Raw genomic sequence first — 18,358 nt, 5'->3', positions numbered from 1 at the left:
ATTTATTTTTTATATCATTCTTATCTAGGGTCTTTGTAAAACAGAGGCCTCGGGCAACATACAATCACTCACACAATCATCCCACAGTAGCCCACTCACTGATGCTGCTCCACATCCATCCATTCAGTATTTACATGCTTTGAACCAGAGGCTTAGAAGAGAATTAATGTTCTCAAAGCAAGGCTCATTGCTGTTGGGCACCTCCATTTTCCACCAAGAAAAATGATATGATTTGGAGTTGGTGCCAGTGTACATTACTCGCAGACCTGGCACCCTTCACAGTCACACCTATACTCGGTAGGTCGCTTTAAATTTCTCTTTATTATGTTATATATATATATGTGAACACAACACATAAAGCGGTGCTCAGCATAACACCTCGCCTTCCTCTTCAAGGTGCTGTGTGGTGTCTCTTTGTTCTGAGATAGCTCTATCTACACCTCCATCACATAATCAAATGTTGACGGGCTGTTCACTCCCGTAGGTCTCATATTCCGTCTCGTACATCTTTGGGATAGCCATGATGGCGGGCAACGGGCCCTCATGTGGCAGGCTCCAAGGTGTCTCCAGGCAGGAGGAGCGGTCCTGGGTCTGCTTCACATCTAGAGGTAGCTGGTAGGTCTCCTGGGCCAGGGTGCAGAGGCCGCGGTGTGGGACATGCGCAGCCCGAGGTGGGATCCTGGGCAGCTTTGTGGCAATGGGAAACTGGATTGTGTCGCGCATTGGCCCAGGGCGTCTGAGGGCTGGGTTGGATTCTTTGGACAGGGGGTTCTCCTTGAGGCCGTGACCCCAGGCCTTAGGGTAGTCTTCGCTCTCCCAATATGTAAGGATGTCTTTCTTGGGATAGCCCTCGAGCTCCTTCCTACAGGAAGAAAGAACAAAAAGCACATTAACAAGCAGAGAATGAAAGACAGAGTTAGAGAGAAAAGGTCTGCTAAATGTAAATGTAAATGTAAATGTGTAGGCATTTATATAGCGCACTGCTACCCGTAGGCGTCCTGGCGCTTCGACCGCTGCGAAACCCTTCCTGGCTTCCCTGAGAGATGGTCCCTTAATGGGTATCTCCAGGGTGAGACCAGGCATCCCCGGCGGTCTGGGGGGCCGTTAGTGAAGATGAGGCAAGCTAATGCCCAGAGTTGCCGAGTGTGATCGCTGATCAGAGTGGGCACCGAGGCGAGAGAATTATCGAGTCCGCTGACCCTGGTCCAGAAACCTGCCGCGCCGGGAATCGAACCCTGGTCCCGGGCCGTCCTCTGCTCTCGGGTCTGCCGCCTCTAACCAGTGAGCCACACTACTTCACTAAAAAGGTGATGGGAAGCAACAGAGAGAGAGAGAGAGAGGTAAATAGAAAATAACATAAGAGAAAGGTAAAATATAGCGAGTGAAGGACAGAAAGACAGAACATGAGAAGGACAGAAGAGGCAGTGAGGCAGGCAATGTGATAAGGCAAAAGAGGGAGCGTCACAGGGAGTTGTGGCAAAAAGTGTGGAATGAGAGTAAAAGAGAAAGAGTAAAATAACATAGAGCTAGGGAAACATTATGCGTAAGAAAGAATGAAAACAAGTTTTGGCATTACAATTAGGCTTGAAGGGAAAAAGGTAAGAACAAAAGAGAAAGGAACAGAAATAAAGAGAAAAGAGCATATGAAAACAGAAGAGTGTGTAAAGAAAGCAAGGAAACAAATGACTGCAAGAAACAGAGGGACTGAATGAAAAATTGGTAGAAAGGGCAAAAGAAAGGCAGCCGAAGAAGGCAGAGATAAATATATACAAAGAGGGTCTGACAAACTATGTAAGAAAGAGTGACATGAATATTATGTATTTTCTCTTGAGCATTACCATTCTTGAGTTACATGTGCTAATCAGGAAATCAAGAGTAAATAAGCATGGTTAATAGAATACACATTTAGCTTATATTACTGTCTACCACAAGGTTTTTATCATACTGCTTGCATATGTTTGCATTATTTAATCTAAGTGCTGACTGTTCTGTTTTACATTACTTATTGTGGATTTCTGAAGAGTTTCTGGAAGGCTGATAATTTCAACAGTGAAATAATGTTATAAAAGCTGAGCACAAACACTAAGAAGTTAGAGGGGGGCTTCACACCAGGGGACAGTGGGACAGGCCTTGCAGAATAATATCACTTATTGCAACTGAAGGCTACAGGCAAGGAATGCACTTAGCCTTCACTTGCTGAACTTATCGGTGCAGCTGGCCTCCCATGACAAGAATTGCAGGCCTAGCTATAATATTGAACAGAAGCCCAATTTTTCAAACAGGTATGAAGGTGTGAACCAGCACTGAAACTTTAAATAGGTTTCATTTTTATCTATGTTCAAATTAGTTTAGGTGCTTAGAAGTTGCAGAATTGACATAGAATTGCTTTAGATGTACAACTGCAATCATGTTGCAGTTCTTCCTTTTATTAATGCTTTTGGAAAACGGTGCTGCTGCTATTGTGTTTAATATTATTGGGGTTACAATTCATATAGGATTTTGATTTTAAACTACATCTTTAAAATATAGTCCTCCTGTCCTAGTGTTCTTAAATGTGCTTTTCATTAATAAAAGAGGTTTTGGGATTCCACTAATTGTCCCTCGTCTTATGGGATTGATTATTACTAGAAGCACATCTCACTCAAATACTGCTCAGTGGGTTGTGGGGTGTTTGCAATCCAACTGGTTTCCTGTCTTAGATTAGCACATTGACTGAGTCCTTGGTACCAGGAGGTCTAGGAAACTGAACTCTGTTATTCTAGAACAATCTAGAAAATGTATCAGGAATATTGGAAAACCAAAACAGAGACAAGGTAGGGGAAGAGCAGTGAGGAGATAAAGCAAAAGAGATGACTAAAGAGGGAGAGCAAGACAAATAGATCTAGGCAAAGGTAGCTACATTGATTACATAGAGAAACAAGCATTTACAATGCAATGGTTTCGCCTTTGTTAAAGTTTGAGCTTTTGGTATTGCTTTTGACAAATGGTCTTTTCTAACTTCTTTGAATTATGTGTAAAACGTTGATGTGTTTTACTTTACACAGAAATATGGATCGCATTTATAATGCAATTAGTTGCAGATGCACAGTGAATTAGAATACAAGTTATTTCATAAATCATGTTAGTGAAGCCAGGAGTGTGAGAGAAGACAGGAGAGAGAGGGCAAGAAGGAGAGAGTGTAAGATAAAGAGAGAGGGCAAGAGGGAGAGAGATGGAGACTGAGTGCAAGAGAAGAAGTGATAGATATAGAAGTTAAGGAGAACAGGAGTAAGAAGGAAGAAGGAAGAGAGGTCAAAAGGAAGAGAGGGCAGGAGAGGGAGGGAGGGCAGGAAGGAGAGGGAGGGCAAGAAGGAGTGGGAGGGCAGGAGGGAAGGTAGGAGTGTGTGAGAGAGGGCAGAAAGGAGAGGGCGGCAGGTAGGAGAGGGAGGGCAGGAAGGAGAATGAGGGCTAGAGGAGGAGAGGACAGGAAGGAGAGAGAACAAGAGAGAGATGGAGGACAAGAAGGTGAAAGAGAGCAGAAGAGAGGTGGAAAGGGAGGGCAGGAGGGAGTAAGAAGGCAGAAACGAGAGGGATGGTAGAAGAGAGAGAGCAAGAAGGAGGGCAGAGGGAATAGAGTGAGAGAAGGCAGAAGGGATAGGGAGGACAGGTAAGAAGAAGAGAGCAGGAAGGAGGGCAGAAGCCAGAGAGTGTGAAAAGAAAATCTAAGGAGTGCAGGATAGAGAGTGAGGAGAAAATGGGGAGGTAGACCCTTGACAACTCGTCCAATGCAGAATGTTGCCTAAATGAGAAAGGCCTCCACTGCTTGAAATTCAACATTCATGTGAAAACACATTGTCAATTGGAAAAGCAGCGCACAACATCGAACAGAAATCGAGCAGCCTTGGCAAGCACCTAATTTTAAAGCGAAACATAAAGTGTGATATGGAGAAGTTTGGTGAGTAGCATACATGGCTGGCACTAGAAATCACGATATTGCACCACACGAGAGAAGGAAGCTTTGGAGCAAGCACGTCAATTGGGATGTGTATCAGAGTGTGGCGTAATCATCCGTTCGACATTTCTTTGATGTAAATCCGGGCAATATACAGTGTCCGTTTCTTTAATCCCTTACTTCCTAACCTCTGTAGAACTATCGAGGAAGAAAGATACTCAGAGAGAGAATATAGCAGTAATTAAAGCGCTACACAGAAAATAAAGTGCCCCTGGTGTTTGTGCTTAACTTTTGAATTTGGTGTTGAACTGTTGTTTCGTTTCAACTTACTTTGCTGAAGTGCTTGTTGTGAGGACGCCTCGCCCTTTAGCGCTCTAAAAACGTATTTTCAAGGCACTACCTCAATCTCCTTATAGAAAAGCATGCATCTCAACACAACGTTGAAAATCCGAGAGAACACATTTCAACAATCTTTTCAATTCAACACATGCCTAGTCTAGCCCCATACATGTATAAACAACGGAAGGTGCGGTTGAATATAACACAATTATACCGTTATGGATTTTAGTCAAATAGCTTCGAAGCTGTTTTAGGAGCAAGTTCTTTGGGGATTTGTTTTCCTGTTTACTTATTTTCCTATTTGTGTGATTACCGAGGCGTTCATCAAATGATCACCCAGACATGCCCTCGTGCAATGGGAAACGTGCTGCTCTTTAAACCCATCTCTGCATGGACTGATGAGCAAGCAAAAAATGAATATTTTATGCATTTTCAATTCCCGTCACAATACAGGTTTTAACATATCCAAAAAGCCGCTTTTTAACATGAAATCCCCTTTCTTATTGGTCTAAATAGTTATGTCCGTTCCACAATTCCATCCTTTTATCATTTTGATCTTTTTACAAGAAAAAAAACCAACGCAATATATATATATATATATATATCTGTGTTCCTAATTTGCTGCAGTCACCGCCTCTAAAATGAAACATTGCGTTCTTGAGGGGGGGCATTTTCGGAAGGTGTCCCAAGCCCGAAATGGAATAGGACCCTGGCACAACCCATCTCCTTTCACTCCCCCACAAAGCCTGAATATACCAACGTAGAACCTGAAGTTATGTGCTGGTATGCTGTTGCTGTGTTGTATAGAACGTACAGCATACCTCGCGCCACTGGGATGAATGTGAAAACTATAAACAAAAAAAGACGCAAGGCTACTCACACAATCGCTGAGCCAGAAGTCAGGCAGTGCGCTGCGAGGCTGCAGTCGGGGCGCTCCGGAGCGCACTGGCAGACGCACACTAGCAGGCAGGGCTGCAGAGAGTTCGCATGAAATGGAAACTGTTTCAGGGAGCTGATGCCAGAACCGAAAAATCTGAAGCTGAAACCCTTCCAAGACTAGTTCCGTTTGCACTTGGTGGTCTGACCTCGCTTTGAGGACAACACAAGTGGGGCCTTAATTCTGTGGCAAATCTGTTTTAGTAGCCCCCCCGAAATGTAGCTTTAGATGCGCCCTGTCAAGGGCTGAAAGAAAGTGCGCTTGAACTCGGGACAGAGCATCCCGGGCCACCCGGTAAGGTGCATTGTGACCCACCATGGGGGAAATGGAGGGCCTTAATCGCAGCCAGACCGTACAAATGCATTACAAGCCTGGTACCTTACACCTCCACTTCCCCCCGTCATGGGCTGGGCCGTGCCGTGCCGTACAGTACCCTTGTTGAATCACGCGCCCCATACTTAGCTTTTCTTACGGACTCACCTTGTGGGTAACTTTCGGTCCCATCTTCTTCTCTTCGGCCTCGGAGAAGCCGGAGAGAACGAAAATAATGGACTCCGCGACAAGCCCGTCAGACATAAAACAAGTCTCACGCTTCCCGCGTGAGACGCGATCGGCCCGGTCGGGTCTTGTAGAGCGGATGGCCCCCCTGGTCTACAGGACCCACTCGGGGGGAACCACCGACCTCAGGGCTATCCAGGGGGAGGGAAGGCCCAAGGACCCAGCGCCGCCTCAGTCACGCGGGCGGGGGCTTCGTTTGCAGCCTGCTGGACCCGACCGCTAAAGGATTCCAGCGGGAGGGGCTGGAGCGCTCTCGCAGCGCGGAGCTGCAGGCAGGCAGAGAGACACAGAGCGGTGCGAGTCAGCGGGAAGGGGCGGCTCGCACCGATGGCCCCCCTGGTCTACAGGACCCACTCGGGGGGGGGGGAACCACCGACCTCAGGGCTATCCAGGGGGAGGGAAGGCCCAAGGACCCAGCGCCGCCTCAGTCACGCGGGCGGGGGCTTCGTTTGCAGCCTGCTGGACCCGACCGCTAAAGGATTCCAGCGGGAGGGGCTGGAGCGCTCTCGTAGAAGTGCCGGCAATGCCGGACCAGACACGGGGGCGTTCCCGGCGTCGCGTGACGTCGGCAAAAGCCAAAGAATGTCGGGAACGCCCCCGTGTCTGGTCCGGCATTGACGGACAGGCCCCTCGTCCAATGGCAAGGCTCCGTTTACGGAGCCAGCCAATCAAGGACGAGGGCCGAACAAAAGCCACATTACGGTTCTCAACAGGATTTCGCCTGCGCGGAAAAGCTGCGCAGAGCGCAGCTTCCGCTAGGCGAAACCTAAAAATGAAGCGGGAGAAAGAGAGGGGGGTGACAGAGGGTAAAATGAAGAAGAGGATAGGAAATGCGCTGGGGTATTGAAAACAGATCAAGAAAGGTTAAGAGTGATTACGAAACAGACTGTTGGATGGATGGATGGATAGATAGGTGATTGAGAGATAGATAAATAGATAACTATTTAAAGAGAATGAAGTAGAGATGATTGAGATGGAAATAGAAAGGGAAGAAAAACAAAGCAGAAGAAAGGAATGAGAGACGAGGAGAAAAGGGGCAATGGGACGGAGGAGAAAGAGATCATATAACACGGAAAACACAGTCTAAATAATTGAGACATTTATAAATAACAAGATGAAGAGAAAAGAAGAGAACGGCGAGTGAGCTGTACAAGGGATACACAAACCGAGAGAAGACACTGCCTGATTTTTCGAAGCCACAAAACACAAAGGGGCATATTATCAAGAACGGCGTTAAAATTATCGCCGGTTTAGCAGCGAAAAACTGCTTCTAAAGCGGCGATAATGGGCTTGATAATATGCCCTAGAGAATTCCAATAGAAGCCCATGTTCACATCAGAACATGGACTTCTATTATCACCGCTTTAGCTGCAGTTTTCTGCCGCTAAACCGGCGATAATTTTTAAAGCCGTTCTTGATAATATGCCCCAAAGTATGTTATGCCTATCACCAGGTTATAATGTATGGTGGCCTGTGGTTACCTTGAAAATAATCACTACTTGATATTTGCGTCAGTCCTGGTGATTGTTTATGGGCTACAGCCTCGGGGTTGCCGGTGAGAGCAACGAGTGCTGTTGCTAACAATCACTGTAATTTCTACAGATCCCGAAACCCAAACCCAATAAATAGGATGCCCACACTTGGACCAACTGGTAATATCGGACACAACAAAATAATCATGAGACACACGAGACAGTGGAACACTATGAAACACCCAGGGTCCATTGGACAATAGTAGACAATCAGAGGACTGTACACATTAGCACATATCAATGGCCAACCATAAGTATCAGCTAAGCTGCTCCCAGCACTATTAAGCACGGAGAGACCAGTGGTCACTCTCAGACATCCAGAGGCCTAATGACCTCAGCATGTACCCAAAAACACTCTCAGAAGCTTAGAAATCGTTTGACACTGCCAGGCATCAATAGGCTGATTGATATATCAAATACCTAAGGAACAAATGGCAGTTTCATTCATTATTAGAAATCCAGAGAGCAGGATTCTATTAGAAATATGTGGGAAACAGCCTTTACAATGCGGGTTTTACAATGTTGTACCTTTACCACGCATTTTTTACCATGCATGTTTTTAGAATGCATATGCTTTTACAACATATGCATTTACCATGCATTTAAGGTAAGTTCAAGGGTGTGGGGGATATCCCCCCGCAAATACATTGTTTCTATATCTAAAAATATATATATGTAAACGGTGCGAAGTAAAGGCATACGTTTAAAAAGAATATGCGATCTAAAAAAATGCAGGGTAAAAAATGTGTGGTTAAGGTATGCAGAGTGTTTTCCTGCATTGTTCCATCATACAAACGAAAGATGTAGGATCAGTTGTTGACACTCAGACTCCAAGAGCCACATTGGTTTACATAAAATTCACCAGGCATATTCATACATCATTGGACACTCTTAAATAGGTTTCTTCCAGAAAGAGGAAAGAGACTTCAGAACTGCTGTTCAAGCCCTTGCACTCTTGCATCTGGCTGGTCCTAATGCCCTACTCAATGGCCTCCTATACAACACACTGGCACCTCTTAAGAGCATCCTACACATGCGGCATATCTCATCCTGAAAAAATATGACCACATCACCCCATCCTGATGGCACTCCATTGGCTCCCTTTGCCATCCTGCACCAGCCTCATTAACCAGGTGCATCATTTACAAAGTTATGACCAATACCCAAGCTTATCTTGCGGACAAGTTTATCACTGGTGATTCCAGGTACACCCAAAGCTAGGTCACAATCATACTGAAAAATAAGAAGTATATAAAAAAAAAAATAAGGCATTTGGCCTTTTTACATCTTTGCACCCGAGAAATGGAACAACATGCCTGTATCCATCAGGAAAGAGTTGATGACTCACCTCTCTAGAGAACACTACATCAAATGCATTTACTGTTCACAAACATGCTGTAGAAATACCATATACATACATACTGAAGAGCAATGGACTCAATCACAACTAAAAACACAATGAAGAACCAGGAAGAACAGAACTTCCTAATGCACCACTGATATTTTTAAATATTTGAAAACCTTAGAAGTCAATCTACTAAAGAAGTTGAAAATAATGTTAGAAGCTATCTCTGACCAGAGAGAACAGAAAGAGTGCAGAGAAATACTCATAGGCAATAAGATGGTGTGAGGAACAGAGCTCAAGAGAGGCAAGAAAAGAGAAAGAGATCATAAAGCAAAAGTAGAAACAAAACATGCAAATAGGTAGAAATACATAAGATAGAATGAGTAAATAGTGTACACAAGAGACAAAGACAACACGATATAGAAATAAAACAGTGGAGCTACAAACATACAGAAAGATCCATAGGGTTTACTGCTGAACCTCATATGCAATGCTCACTTTGTATAAGTACGAAAGTCTCGCTTTGTGGTTGTGGCATAGATGTCTGTCTGGGCGAGGATCCCCTGGTCTCTGATGTAGTACGGTATTCCAGCCACAGCTTTATTCTCAGTGGTGGCAACCAGGGCCTGCATGTAAGAAGTAGGAGAAATGGAAAGAAGGAGGCATGAGACATTGTGTCAAGAGAAAAGGACTTTACCAAAACCACAAATTGCACGAATGCAACCTGAAGGAGGCATATTATGAATGAATGAATGAATGAATGAATGAGCTTGTAGAGCACACAAATGCCTGAGGCGTCTTGGCGCTGTTAGTGACAAGGATCAGAAGCCTTACTACTTTCTAAATAACCATGTTTTTAGGGATTTCCCAAATGTTAGTAAGGAAGTAGCAGATTTAAAATCCAAAAGCGGATTACTCCAATTCAAAGCAGCACAGGTAACAAAGCTATTGCCTCCCCATGAAGAACGTTTAAAGGAAGGAACATCCCAAATATTGGCAGAGCTAGACTGCAGTGTTCTGCTGGGCAAGTACCATTTGAAGCTATTCTTCAGATAAACAGGGCCTTGTTTATGGAGTGCTTTGAATGAGATACAAAGGGTATTGAACATAGTACGCTGCTTTAAGGGTAGCCAATGTAACCTGCCTATGGCAGGGGAAGCAGATTAAAATCTGGGAACATTCAGGACCTTCCGCGCTGCACAGTTTTTCAAAATCAGAAGTTTGTTCAGGGATCTTATTTGCAGATTTTGGTAAATGCCATTAACCTAGATAGAACAAATGCAGTGACAACTGTCTTCAGTCCCCACCCTCCTCCCCCCTCCCCCCAGCAACAGGGATATTCTACATCAGAGGGTGCTCTGAGACAGCAACATCTGCTGTGTGCTGTTTAAACTGTATTCAATAGGGACTGTGGACTTCGTTTTTTTGCCAGGAGAGGGAGTAAAGTTTTATTCAAACAATATTGTTACAGGACAAGTTTGTAAGGCCCTTACCTGCAGAAGTCCAAAGTGTCGATTGAGCCTGTCTGTCTCCGAGGAGATTTCTGAATAGAGCAGCAGCCTCCAACTCCCTGGCCAGCAAACCTTGTCTGAGGTAGCTGGGACCTTATATAGTCTGCTATTGTTTGGTACATCTGTACAACGATTGATGGTTGTATCTGACGTTTCTATTGGATTAGGGTTAATGTCCTCATTGGTTGGGTATTTGAGGGTTCTGTTTGGTTTCTGGGTCTGTGATTCAATCAATGTAGGATTGGGACTAGAGCTAGGGTTAGGATTTCTATTGGAAGTAGGAACTAGGGCTTCCTGTGTTATTGGTTGTTGGGACTAGGGTGGTACTCGGGCGGGACTAGGGCTAGGGTTAGGCCTTTGATTGGAAGTAGCTATTAAGGCTTCTGGTGTGATTGGTTGCTGGACTAGGTGTTGGGACTAAGAGTAGGGTTAGGCTTTCTATTGAAATTAGGGACTAGGGCTTCCTGTGCCATTGGGTTTTTGGAATTGGGTTGGGACAACTGGTAGGGCTAGGGCCTCTATTGGACGTAGAGATCAGGGTATTTAAAACTAATTGGTTGCTTGGACTAGGGCTAAAATTGGCTGTAAGGTCCTGGTCTCCTACTGGTTCCAGATTTCAGAGGGATTGTTGTGATTGGATAGTGTTAGGGCTCACATTGGCTGGAGGGGTCACCTGATTACTAGGACTATAAAAGGCCAGGGTTAGGGCGTCTCAGCCAAGGGCGGAGAGGACAAGGACAGTTGCCTGTTCGAGCCTGGTCCAAGGCCAGAAATGCTGCCCATGTTCCCATTCAGTAATACCCACTCACAATTTATTTTCACTCTAGGTATGTGCCTATCTTTGTGCATTGCTTTGTATAAACATGCAAAATAATTATGTTGTTAAAAAAAATAAAAAAATAAAAATTCATCTTTAGTCTACATTTACTTGCTTCCATTTTGCATCCTTGTACCTCTATGTTCTTGGATCTGTGTGTCTGTTACTTTTCACCTGCGAACGCATATGCACTACCCTATTTCTCATCCTGTACCTCTATCAATGTCTTTAATCCACATATACTTACCTCCATTATGCAGCTATATACTTTCAATGTACTTATGAATCTATATATTTATCACTTTCTTCTAATTTGGCTTTTACAGTGCACTACCTTATTTCTCAGCCTATACTTCTCTTGAGAAATCTTCTAGCCATGACTCATCTCAAACTACTTTCTACTACTCTTTCCAATGCACTACCATATCTCTCACCCTAAACATCTATCAATGTATCCTCTACATCCACTCTCTCATGTATCCCAAGATCCATACCACTACTATGATCCCCAAAATAACCCCTTCTAGACTCTCTCCTACTCTACCCCTCCTTGCATCATCAGACACCTCTTTTACTATACCGATCCCCCAAAACAAACCTCTAAACTCTTCCTTCTGACTCTTCCCCTCCAAAAACCCTTTTTACTCATCCAAAAGCCTCCTCCTACTGCTATGACCTAAAAAAGAAATTAAATAAAATAAATAAAGTTCATGACTCTTCTATCCCTCCACTATTCTTTTCAATCAAAATAACAGACTAACAGGTTCACTTCTCAAATTCCATATTCCACTATACTAACTCATCACTAATCCTTTATGGGTTCCAGAGAAGCGTACTACTCACCAATATAGCGTTTCAACACCCCATCAGGGTTACAAGCGGTATATAAATGCAAACCTTTTTTCCCTTTTCTACCCCTCCCCGACCCTTCTCAATCCAAAAAACTGACTAAAATATCCACCACTCAAATTAATTTAATGTTTCACCATACTAATTCAACACTAATCCTTATGGGTTCCAGAGTAGCGTGCTACTCGACAAAAAAGCGCTTCAAAACCCCATCAGGAGTAGCAAGCGCTATATAAATAATCTAATGTAATGATGTCTTGTAAAGCACCTAAATCACCCCACATGGGGTATCTCTGCACTGTAGACAGCTGGGGAACCCGTCTTGGCTTTCCCTGTGAGATGGTCCCTACTGGGTATCTCCAAGGTGAAACCAGGCATCCCCGGCGTATGTGGGGGGCCGTTGTGGAGATGAGGCAAGCTAATGCCCAGAGTTGCCGAGTGTGATCCCTGGTTAGAGTAGGCACCGAGGCGAGAATTATCGATTCCGCTGACCCTGGTCCACGACCCTGCCGCGTCGGGAATTGAACCCTGGTCCCGGGCCGTCCTCTGCTTCCGGGTCTGCCGCCTCTAACCAGTGAGCCACACCACTCCACAAACCTCTTTCCCTCTTCTATCCCGCCACCTACCCTTCTCTATCCAAATATCTGAATAAAGTATCCACCACTCAAATAACTTCATATTTCACAATACAAATTTTAAACACTATCCTTATAGGTTCCGGAGTAGCATGCTACTCACCAGAAAAGCGCTTGAACACCCATCAGGGGTAACAGGTGCTATATGAATGCAAACAGTTCTTCCCCTTCTATCCCTCCACTATCCTTCTCACTGCAAATAACTGACTAATATCCACTACTCAAATTACTTTCATATTTCACCATACTAATTCACCACTAATCCTTTATGGGTTTCTGGAGTAGCATGCTTCAACACCCCATCAGGGGTAACAAGCGCTATATAAATACAAACCTTTTTTCCTCTGCTATCCTTCTGAATCCAGATAGCGGACTAACCTATCCACCAATTAAAATGTACTTGCATGTTCCACTATACTAATTCAACACGAATCCTCTATGGGTACAAGAGTAGCGTGCTACTTGCTGAAAAAAGCGTTTCTACGGTTCGCCACAGTTAGTAAGTGCTATGCAAATGCAATACAATACAATAGGTTAAGGAAATGAATTGGGCAATTGTATTTATGATTCAAAGCGCATAGAATCAAGCTGAAATAACCGTGCTAACTTGATCTCTAAAGGTAAGGTTCTCGTCAACTGTTACACCTAGGTTTTTTACCTTCTTAATATGCATAGGGAGGGTCCCTAAATCATGAGGCCACCAAGAAGAGGACCAGAAAGAAACTTTATTATCAAACAAGATGACTTTGGTCTTAGAAGACTTCAATTTAAGACCGTTGTCATTAATCCAAGTGTTGCCTGTGCTCATGCAGTTTTAGAAAAACTCACACATATTAAGGTTACTGTTAGACAGCGAGACCAAAATCTGGGTGTTGTCCGTGTAGGATACCAACGAGAACACAAAAGATTTAATCAAGCTGGCCAGGGGTGTAACATAATGGTTAAACAGAGTCAGGCTCAACCATGAGCCGTGAGGGACCCCGCAGGCCAGGCAAAGGGGGGTCAGATGTAAACTCCTTAAGGGTAACCGATTGAACACGATCAGAAAGGAAGGAACGGAGCAAGGCCAGGTCTACATCTTTGATCCCGGATGCTGCAGACAAATCAAGTAAGATAAGGGCTGCACTGCCGCCCCTATCTAGTGTTGACCTAATTTCCGCGGTGCTACGATTAGCGCCGTTTCAGTGCTGTGGCTACTTTTGAATCCAAACTGTGCCTAATAGATGGTTGTTCTCTATGAAAGAAGTCAATTGCACGTTCATGGCCTTCCCCACTATCTTGGCTGGAAGAGGAAGCCGGGAGATGGGCTGGTAGCTGTTTGGATCTAATGGATTTAAATTTGGCTTTTTTATTAGTGGGAGAACTGAGGCCAATTTCCACTGTTTAGGATAGTGTCCTGAACTGAACATGGCGTTAAAACTCTTACGTCAGCCAGAATGTCAGGTGCAAGTTGGACCGTTGCAGGTGGACATGGGTTCAAGGGGGATTCTGATTTAGTGGCCGGGATACCCTGTTTTACCTGTTCTACTGTGAGGTGATTAAATTCCCCAATTTTTTTTTTCTGAGATCAGAGGTGAAGTGGCGTTACCCATAAGACGAATACAGTTGTTGTGGAAAACATTTTGAAAATTCCCTCCACTTCTTCTGAGAGAATTTAGCAAATGAGTTGCAGAAAGCCTGACTGCATCCTGCAGAGTTACTGGTCGGCATCATAGTAAGTTTAGTAGCGGTCTGAAAAAGTTCTTTAGTAGAGTTTCTAGCCATTTCCATTTGTTTAATACAAAAATTAGATTTTTCTTTCAGTGAGAGGTTTTTATATTCTGTAATGCAGTGTTTGTATTTCTCTATTTCCAGCATGTTATAGTTCTTCCTCCATTTGCGTTCCTGCCTATGACATACCTTGTCTTGAGACCCTCAGTTTGTCATTAAACCAGGAAGCAGAAGGTTTGCTTCTCTTATGTGTTCTGCTTTTGGCAGGTGCAAGAGTGTTATCTGCAGACTTCAGCCAGTCTGGACAGTTGGACTAGGCCATCTGTCCTTTCTGGTTGAGTCCCGGCTTGAAGAAGATTAAACTCAGAGGCCTCAATTGTGTCCAGTCTATACGGAGGGTCATCAGGGCCATTTTCCCAGCATGCATTTCAGGAGCTGGAAGAACGATCATTAATGTAGCATGAGCAGTTCACTGCACCCCAGCTATGGCTATCTTTTACTATCCAGCTGAGATCTAGAGGGGGAGGGGTCTATTAGCATTTGTGCGCCCATGGCAACCTTGTTACGTCAATGGGGCTGGGGTGCTGCTCCTCTGGCCCGCGGGCTGCCGGCTTTGGAAAGTATGGCTCATCACACGAGCTCCTTGGCCTTCAGACCATGAGGCCCCGCTGAGAGCCCGTGGGCGGCACAGATTACCTTGCATCCGCCTTCCCGGGCACCTGCATTCGGCAGCAGGTAACTCAAGCCTGCTCAAGGGCACGGGCAGCTGTGTTTTGAGCCAGGCCTTTATATAATAATCTCTTATGATGCCAGGGAAGCTTTTCTTTTCCGACTCTGGATATTTTCGGAGCTGTGACCTTTGTTTTAATTCTGATATCAAGTGGGCGGGGCCTCTGAACAAGACCAGCCTCAGCAGCGCTGCTGTTCTTCTGTCAAGGTGGCGAGTGAGGAAAGTTGGGTAAAGGTCATTCATTGCAAATGACTGCAGTGTTGCTATTGCACAAGCCTGGTTTTTAATTCAGCATGGTAGCGGTCTGGCGATGCAGGGGGGCTACATAAAACCGCTAAATAAATAAATAAATGCATGGCAAATTATTGCTGACCTTAGTATAACCTTGTTTTCGACACCATCTTTGAAGTAATGTTAAAAGCAGGTGCACCTTAAAAGAAGGTACACCCAAGTGGGCGAACTACCTGCAAGCATAAACACACTGAAGAAAATCAAGAAGGCGCTGTGGCCTGGACGCTGAAGCATGATGAATCCCCACCAGAGGAACACACCAACCTACAACCCTTTAAAAAAGTCTTGGTGACACAACCTTTCAAGGAGACTTCCAGCATCAGCCCAACTACTGCTGGACCTGCCCTGTTAAAAAGAGAGCGGACACCCACACAGCAGTGTAGATGAGGGCAGAAGTCACGTAGACCCACACAGCAGTGTAGATGAGGGCAGACGTCACGTAGACCCACACAGCAGTGTAGATGAGGGCAGACGTCACGTAGACCCACACAGCAGTGTAGATGAGGGCAGACGTCACGTAGACCCACACAGGCAGACGTCACGTAGACCCACACAGCAGTGTAGATGAGGGCAGACCTCACGTAGGCCAATCCCAGAGGAGACTGACCAGAGAGGCGAGTACTCTTGCTTCTTCTTCACTAACCTGAGTAGGGGCAAAGCCATCTATGATGCAGCAGGTGCAGTGGCATCAGGGCCCCTGGATTAGACGAACCCACTGCATCTCAGTTATAGCTGTCTTTTACTACCCAACCAGGGAATTGAGGATGGGGGCTGAACCGGAGGTAGTCTAAACATTTTTACACATCAGTGCCGAGAAGGCAACGTACTCTGTATTGGCAGATTGTTGGGTGCTGCAAAGGCAACATGTCAGTGTGGTGCAAAAAAGCCCAAAGGAATTTAATGCCTATATTTACTAACACCTTGCATTGGTTTGGCATCACAAAAGTGAATTGGGATTTAATTCCCAGCACAATACATATTTTGACCCAGAAAGTAACTTTAAAATAATGCAAAAAGCCTCCTACTGTCCATCAAGAGGGGTGTTCCATAGGTGGTACATACGCATTTGAATCTAAGGAACCATTTACAGAGGGCAGAGATATGGCATTTGCCATAACATTGGCGGTCTTCCATTCCCTTTCCCTAAGCCATCCCCAGCGCCATTTAGAATTATGGGAATTGAAGTAGTCCCAATGGCGTTGTCTCTGCCGCCACCACAGCCCGTCAAGGTCTAAATGAGCCTTTTAGTCTCATTCTGAGGTTCAGTCAGAAGGAGGATGAGAGGTCTGGTTAACTGCTTTGATTCTCTGAGAAGTAACTCTCACTGTATAAGGTAACTGCCCTGTCATTTCCTTTCGTTGTTTATTTTTCACTATGTAACTGGGTTGTGTGGACTTTTGAATACTTCATTTTATCTTTTTAAAGTTTTCTATTAGTGAATTCAGGCCACTGTTATGCCATTATAAAGGGCCTCTTTAATTCAGTCCATTAATCAATTGAGCACAAAGCTCTATTAGTGCCACGTACAGTTGTAGACCCCCATCGCAATGACACACTGGTAGAGACTGGCGGAAATCTTTTCACTGTCACATACGGAGGATACTCTTCTTGCTGATGCACTAAGAGCAAGGGAATCTCTCTCACACACTGTCACAAACCGAGGAACTTCCACCCTGGGATCATGCGGGAACAGAGTGGGATCCTGTTGGATCTCGTCTCTGCCAGGTACTCTTGAGATGGACCTGAAATTCATGCCTGTCCTGTCGTGTAGTTCCCACTAATCTGTAGGATCTGCACGTTTGTAGGACAACATAAACGTTGGGTGAGGTGCCTAGACTGATTTCAAGCACCTCCGCAGGATACAACTAGTCATACTGTCTGTAGCCTGGTGAAGGGTGCCAACTGAGGGACTAGGAAGCAGTGCCGATACACATTCATTGTTCGCTCAGCTGCTTGGGAGCACCGGCCTGCAGGGTAATAGAAATGCTTCCTTAACCTTTTGTCTGAGTTGGGTCCTGGCTTGGAGGTGATGAAGCTCCCACCGAGTCTTAAGCCTTGCCCATCAGCGGAAAGTAAGATATACTCAACATGAGACTTCATTGGTTCCCCAGAGATAAACTGAGATCTAAAAATGTGTTTAGACTTTCACAAGCTGAAAATGTTTGTGAGATATGGAGTTCTATATGTGGACTATGAGAACACCAGATGTATCTGTCAATATGTGTTAAGTCGATCCATAAAAAACACTTACATTGCACACAATATTAATTTAATCTTTAAGCACTTATAGTAGATGTTTAGTACTATCCAATGATACCCATTTATCAACCTTAGTATAATGAAAGATAGAATTAAAAAGCTGCAAGATTTCAAATTATACCTTGCAATTTACATGGAGCTCTTCACGGGCACTTTACTTGTGCAGCTAGTTTACCAGGATTGTAACTTCAAGCCTACAAGTAATGCAAGGATCTCTACAGCAAGATTATTAACCTACTGATCTTTCTTCGATAAAACACACGTCCGTCATCTGCACGTTATACCCTATATTGTGAAAGTGAAGCAGGCACCTTAACACTCTGTGCTAATTTATGACCCTTCAAACCTGTGACCAGAAAGGCATGCATACCTCAACATCAAGTGAGTTAACTTACCAATAATAAACCCTGAAATTTTCTGTCTATGCATAGATAATTGCAGAAGGTGCCTTAAACACAATACTAGGGGTCAAGTCCTGCTAGTACTTTGCTCCGGCAAAGGAAAAAACAAAAATACAGGTTTTGAGAAATACCCTGGTGGGCTTTCTTTTTGTCCTCCACACAATCCCTTAGCATAAAAATTCAGAAGATGCTGAAAAAGAAAGTATAACAAAAACCTGATGATGGCATTGGGGTGCCTGGGTGAGGGGGCAGTAGGTGAAGGACCAGGAGAAACAGGAGGAAGAGAAACACCAGAAGGAAAGCATGGGGGTGGGAAGGGGCAGGAGAGCTAGGATACAGAGGACGCAGAGAACAACAAGATCAGGGCCATAAGGACAAAGATTACATGGACCAGGACTAAGCCCAGGAGGACCAGGTCAAGGACCCGGACAAGGACAGGTGGCACAGTTCTAGGAGGGATTATGAGTAACAGGACCAGGGTGACTAGTACCATGGGGACCAACATCAGGAGTA

At 44.7% G+C, this 18,358-nt stretch overlaps 1 protein-coding gene across 1 annotated transcript in view; it reads right to left on the bottom strand.

The window, feature by feature from the left end:
* Positions 1–303: 303 nt before the first annotated feature.
* SAXO3 (stabilizer of axonemal microtubules 3) overlaps positions 304–18,358 on the bottom strand; it is an 83,041-nt gene continuing 64,986 nt past the window's right edge. Inside the window, exons 4-5 of the mRNA XM_086928667.1 lie at positions 9,141–9,268; positions 304–862 (exon numbers count right to left, since the gene is read on the bottom strand). Of these exons, the coding sequence (XP_086784793.1) occupies positions 454–862; positions 9,141–9,268 (537 nt within the window). The 3' untranslated portion in view covers positions 304–453. The remainder of the gene's footprint in view (positions 863–9,140; positions 9,269–18,358) is intronic.

The sequence above is a fragment of the Lissotriton vulgaris genome, chromosome 7 (genome assembly GCF_964263255.1).
Source record: "Lissotriton vulgaris chromosome 7, aLisVul1.2, whole genome shotgun sequence".
NCBI classification, from domain to species: Eukaryota; Metazoa; Chordata; class Amphibia; order Caudata; family Salamandridae; genus Lissotriton; species Lissotriton vulgaris.
The sequence above is the reverse complement of the archived record's forward strand: the minus strand, read 5'-3'. Positions and strand labels throughout refer to the sequence as shown.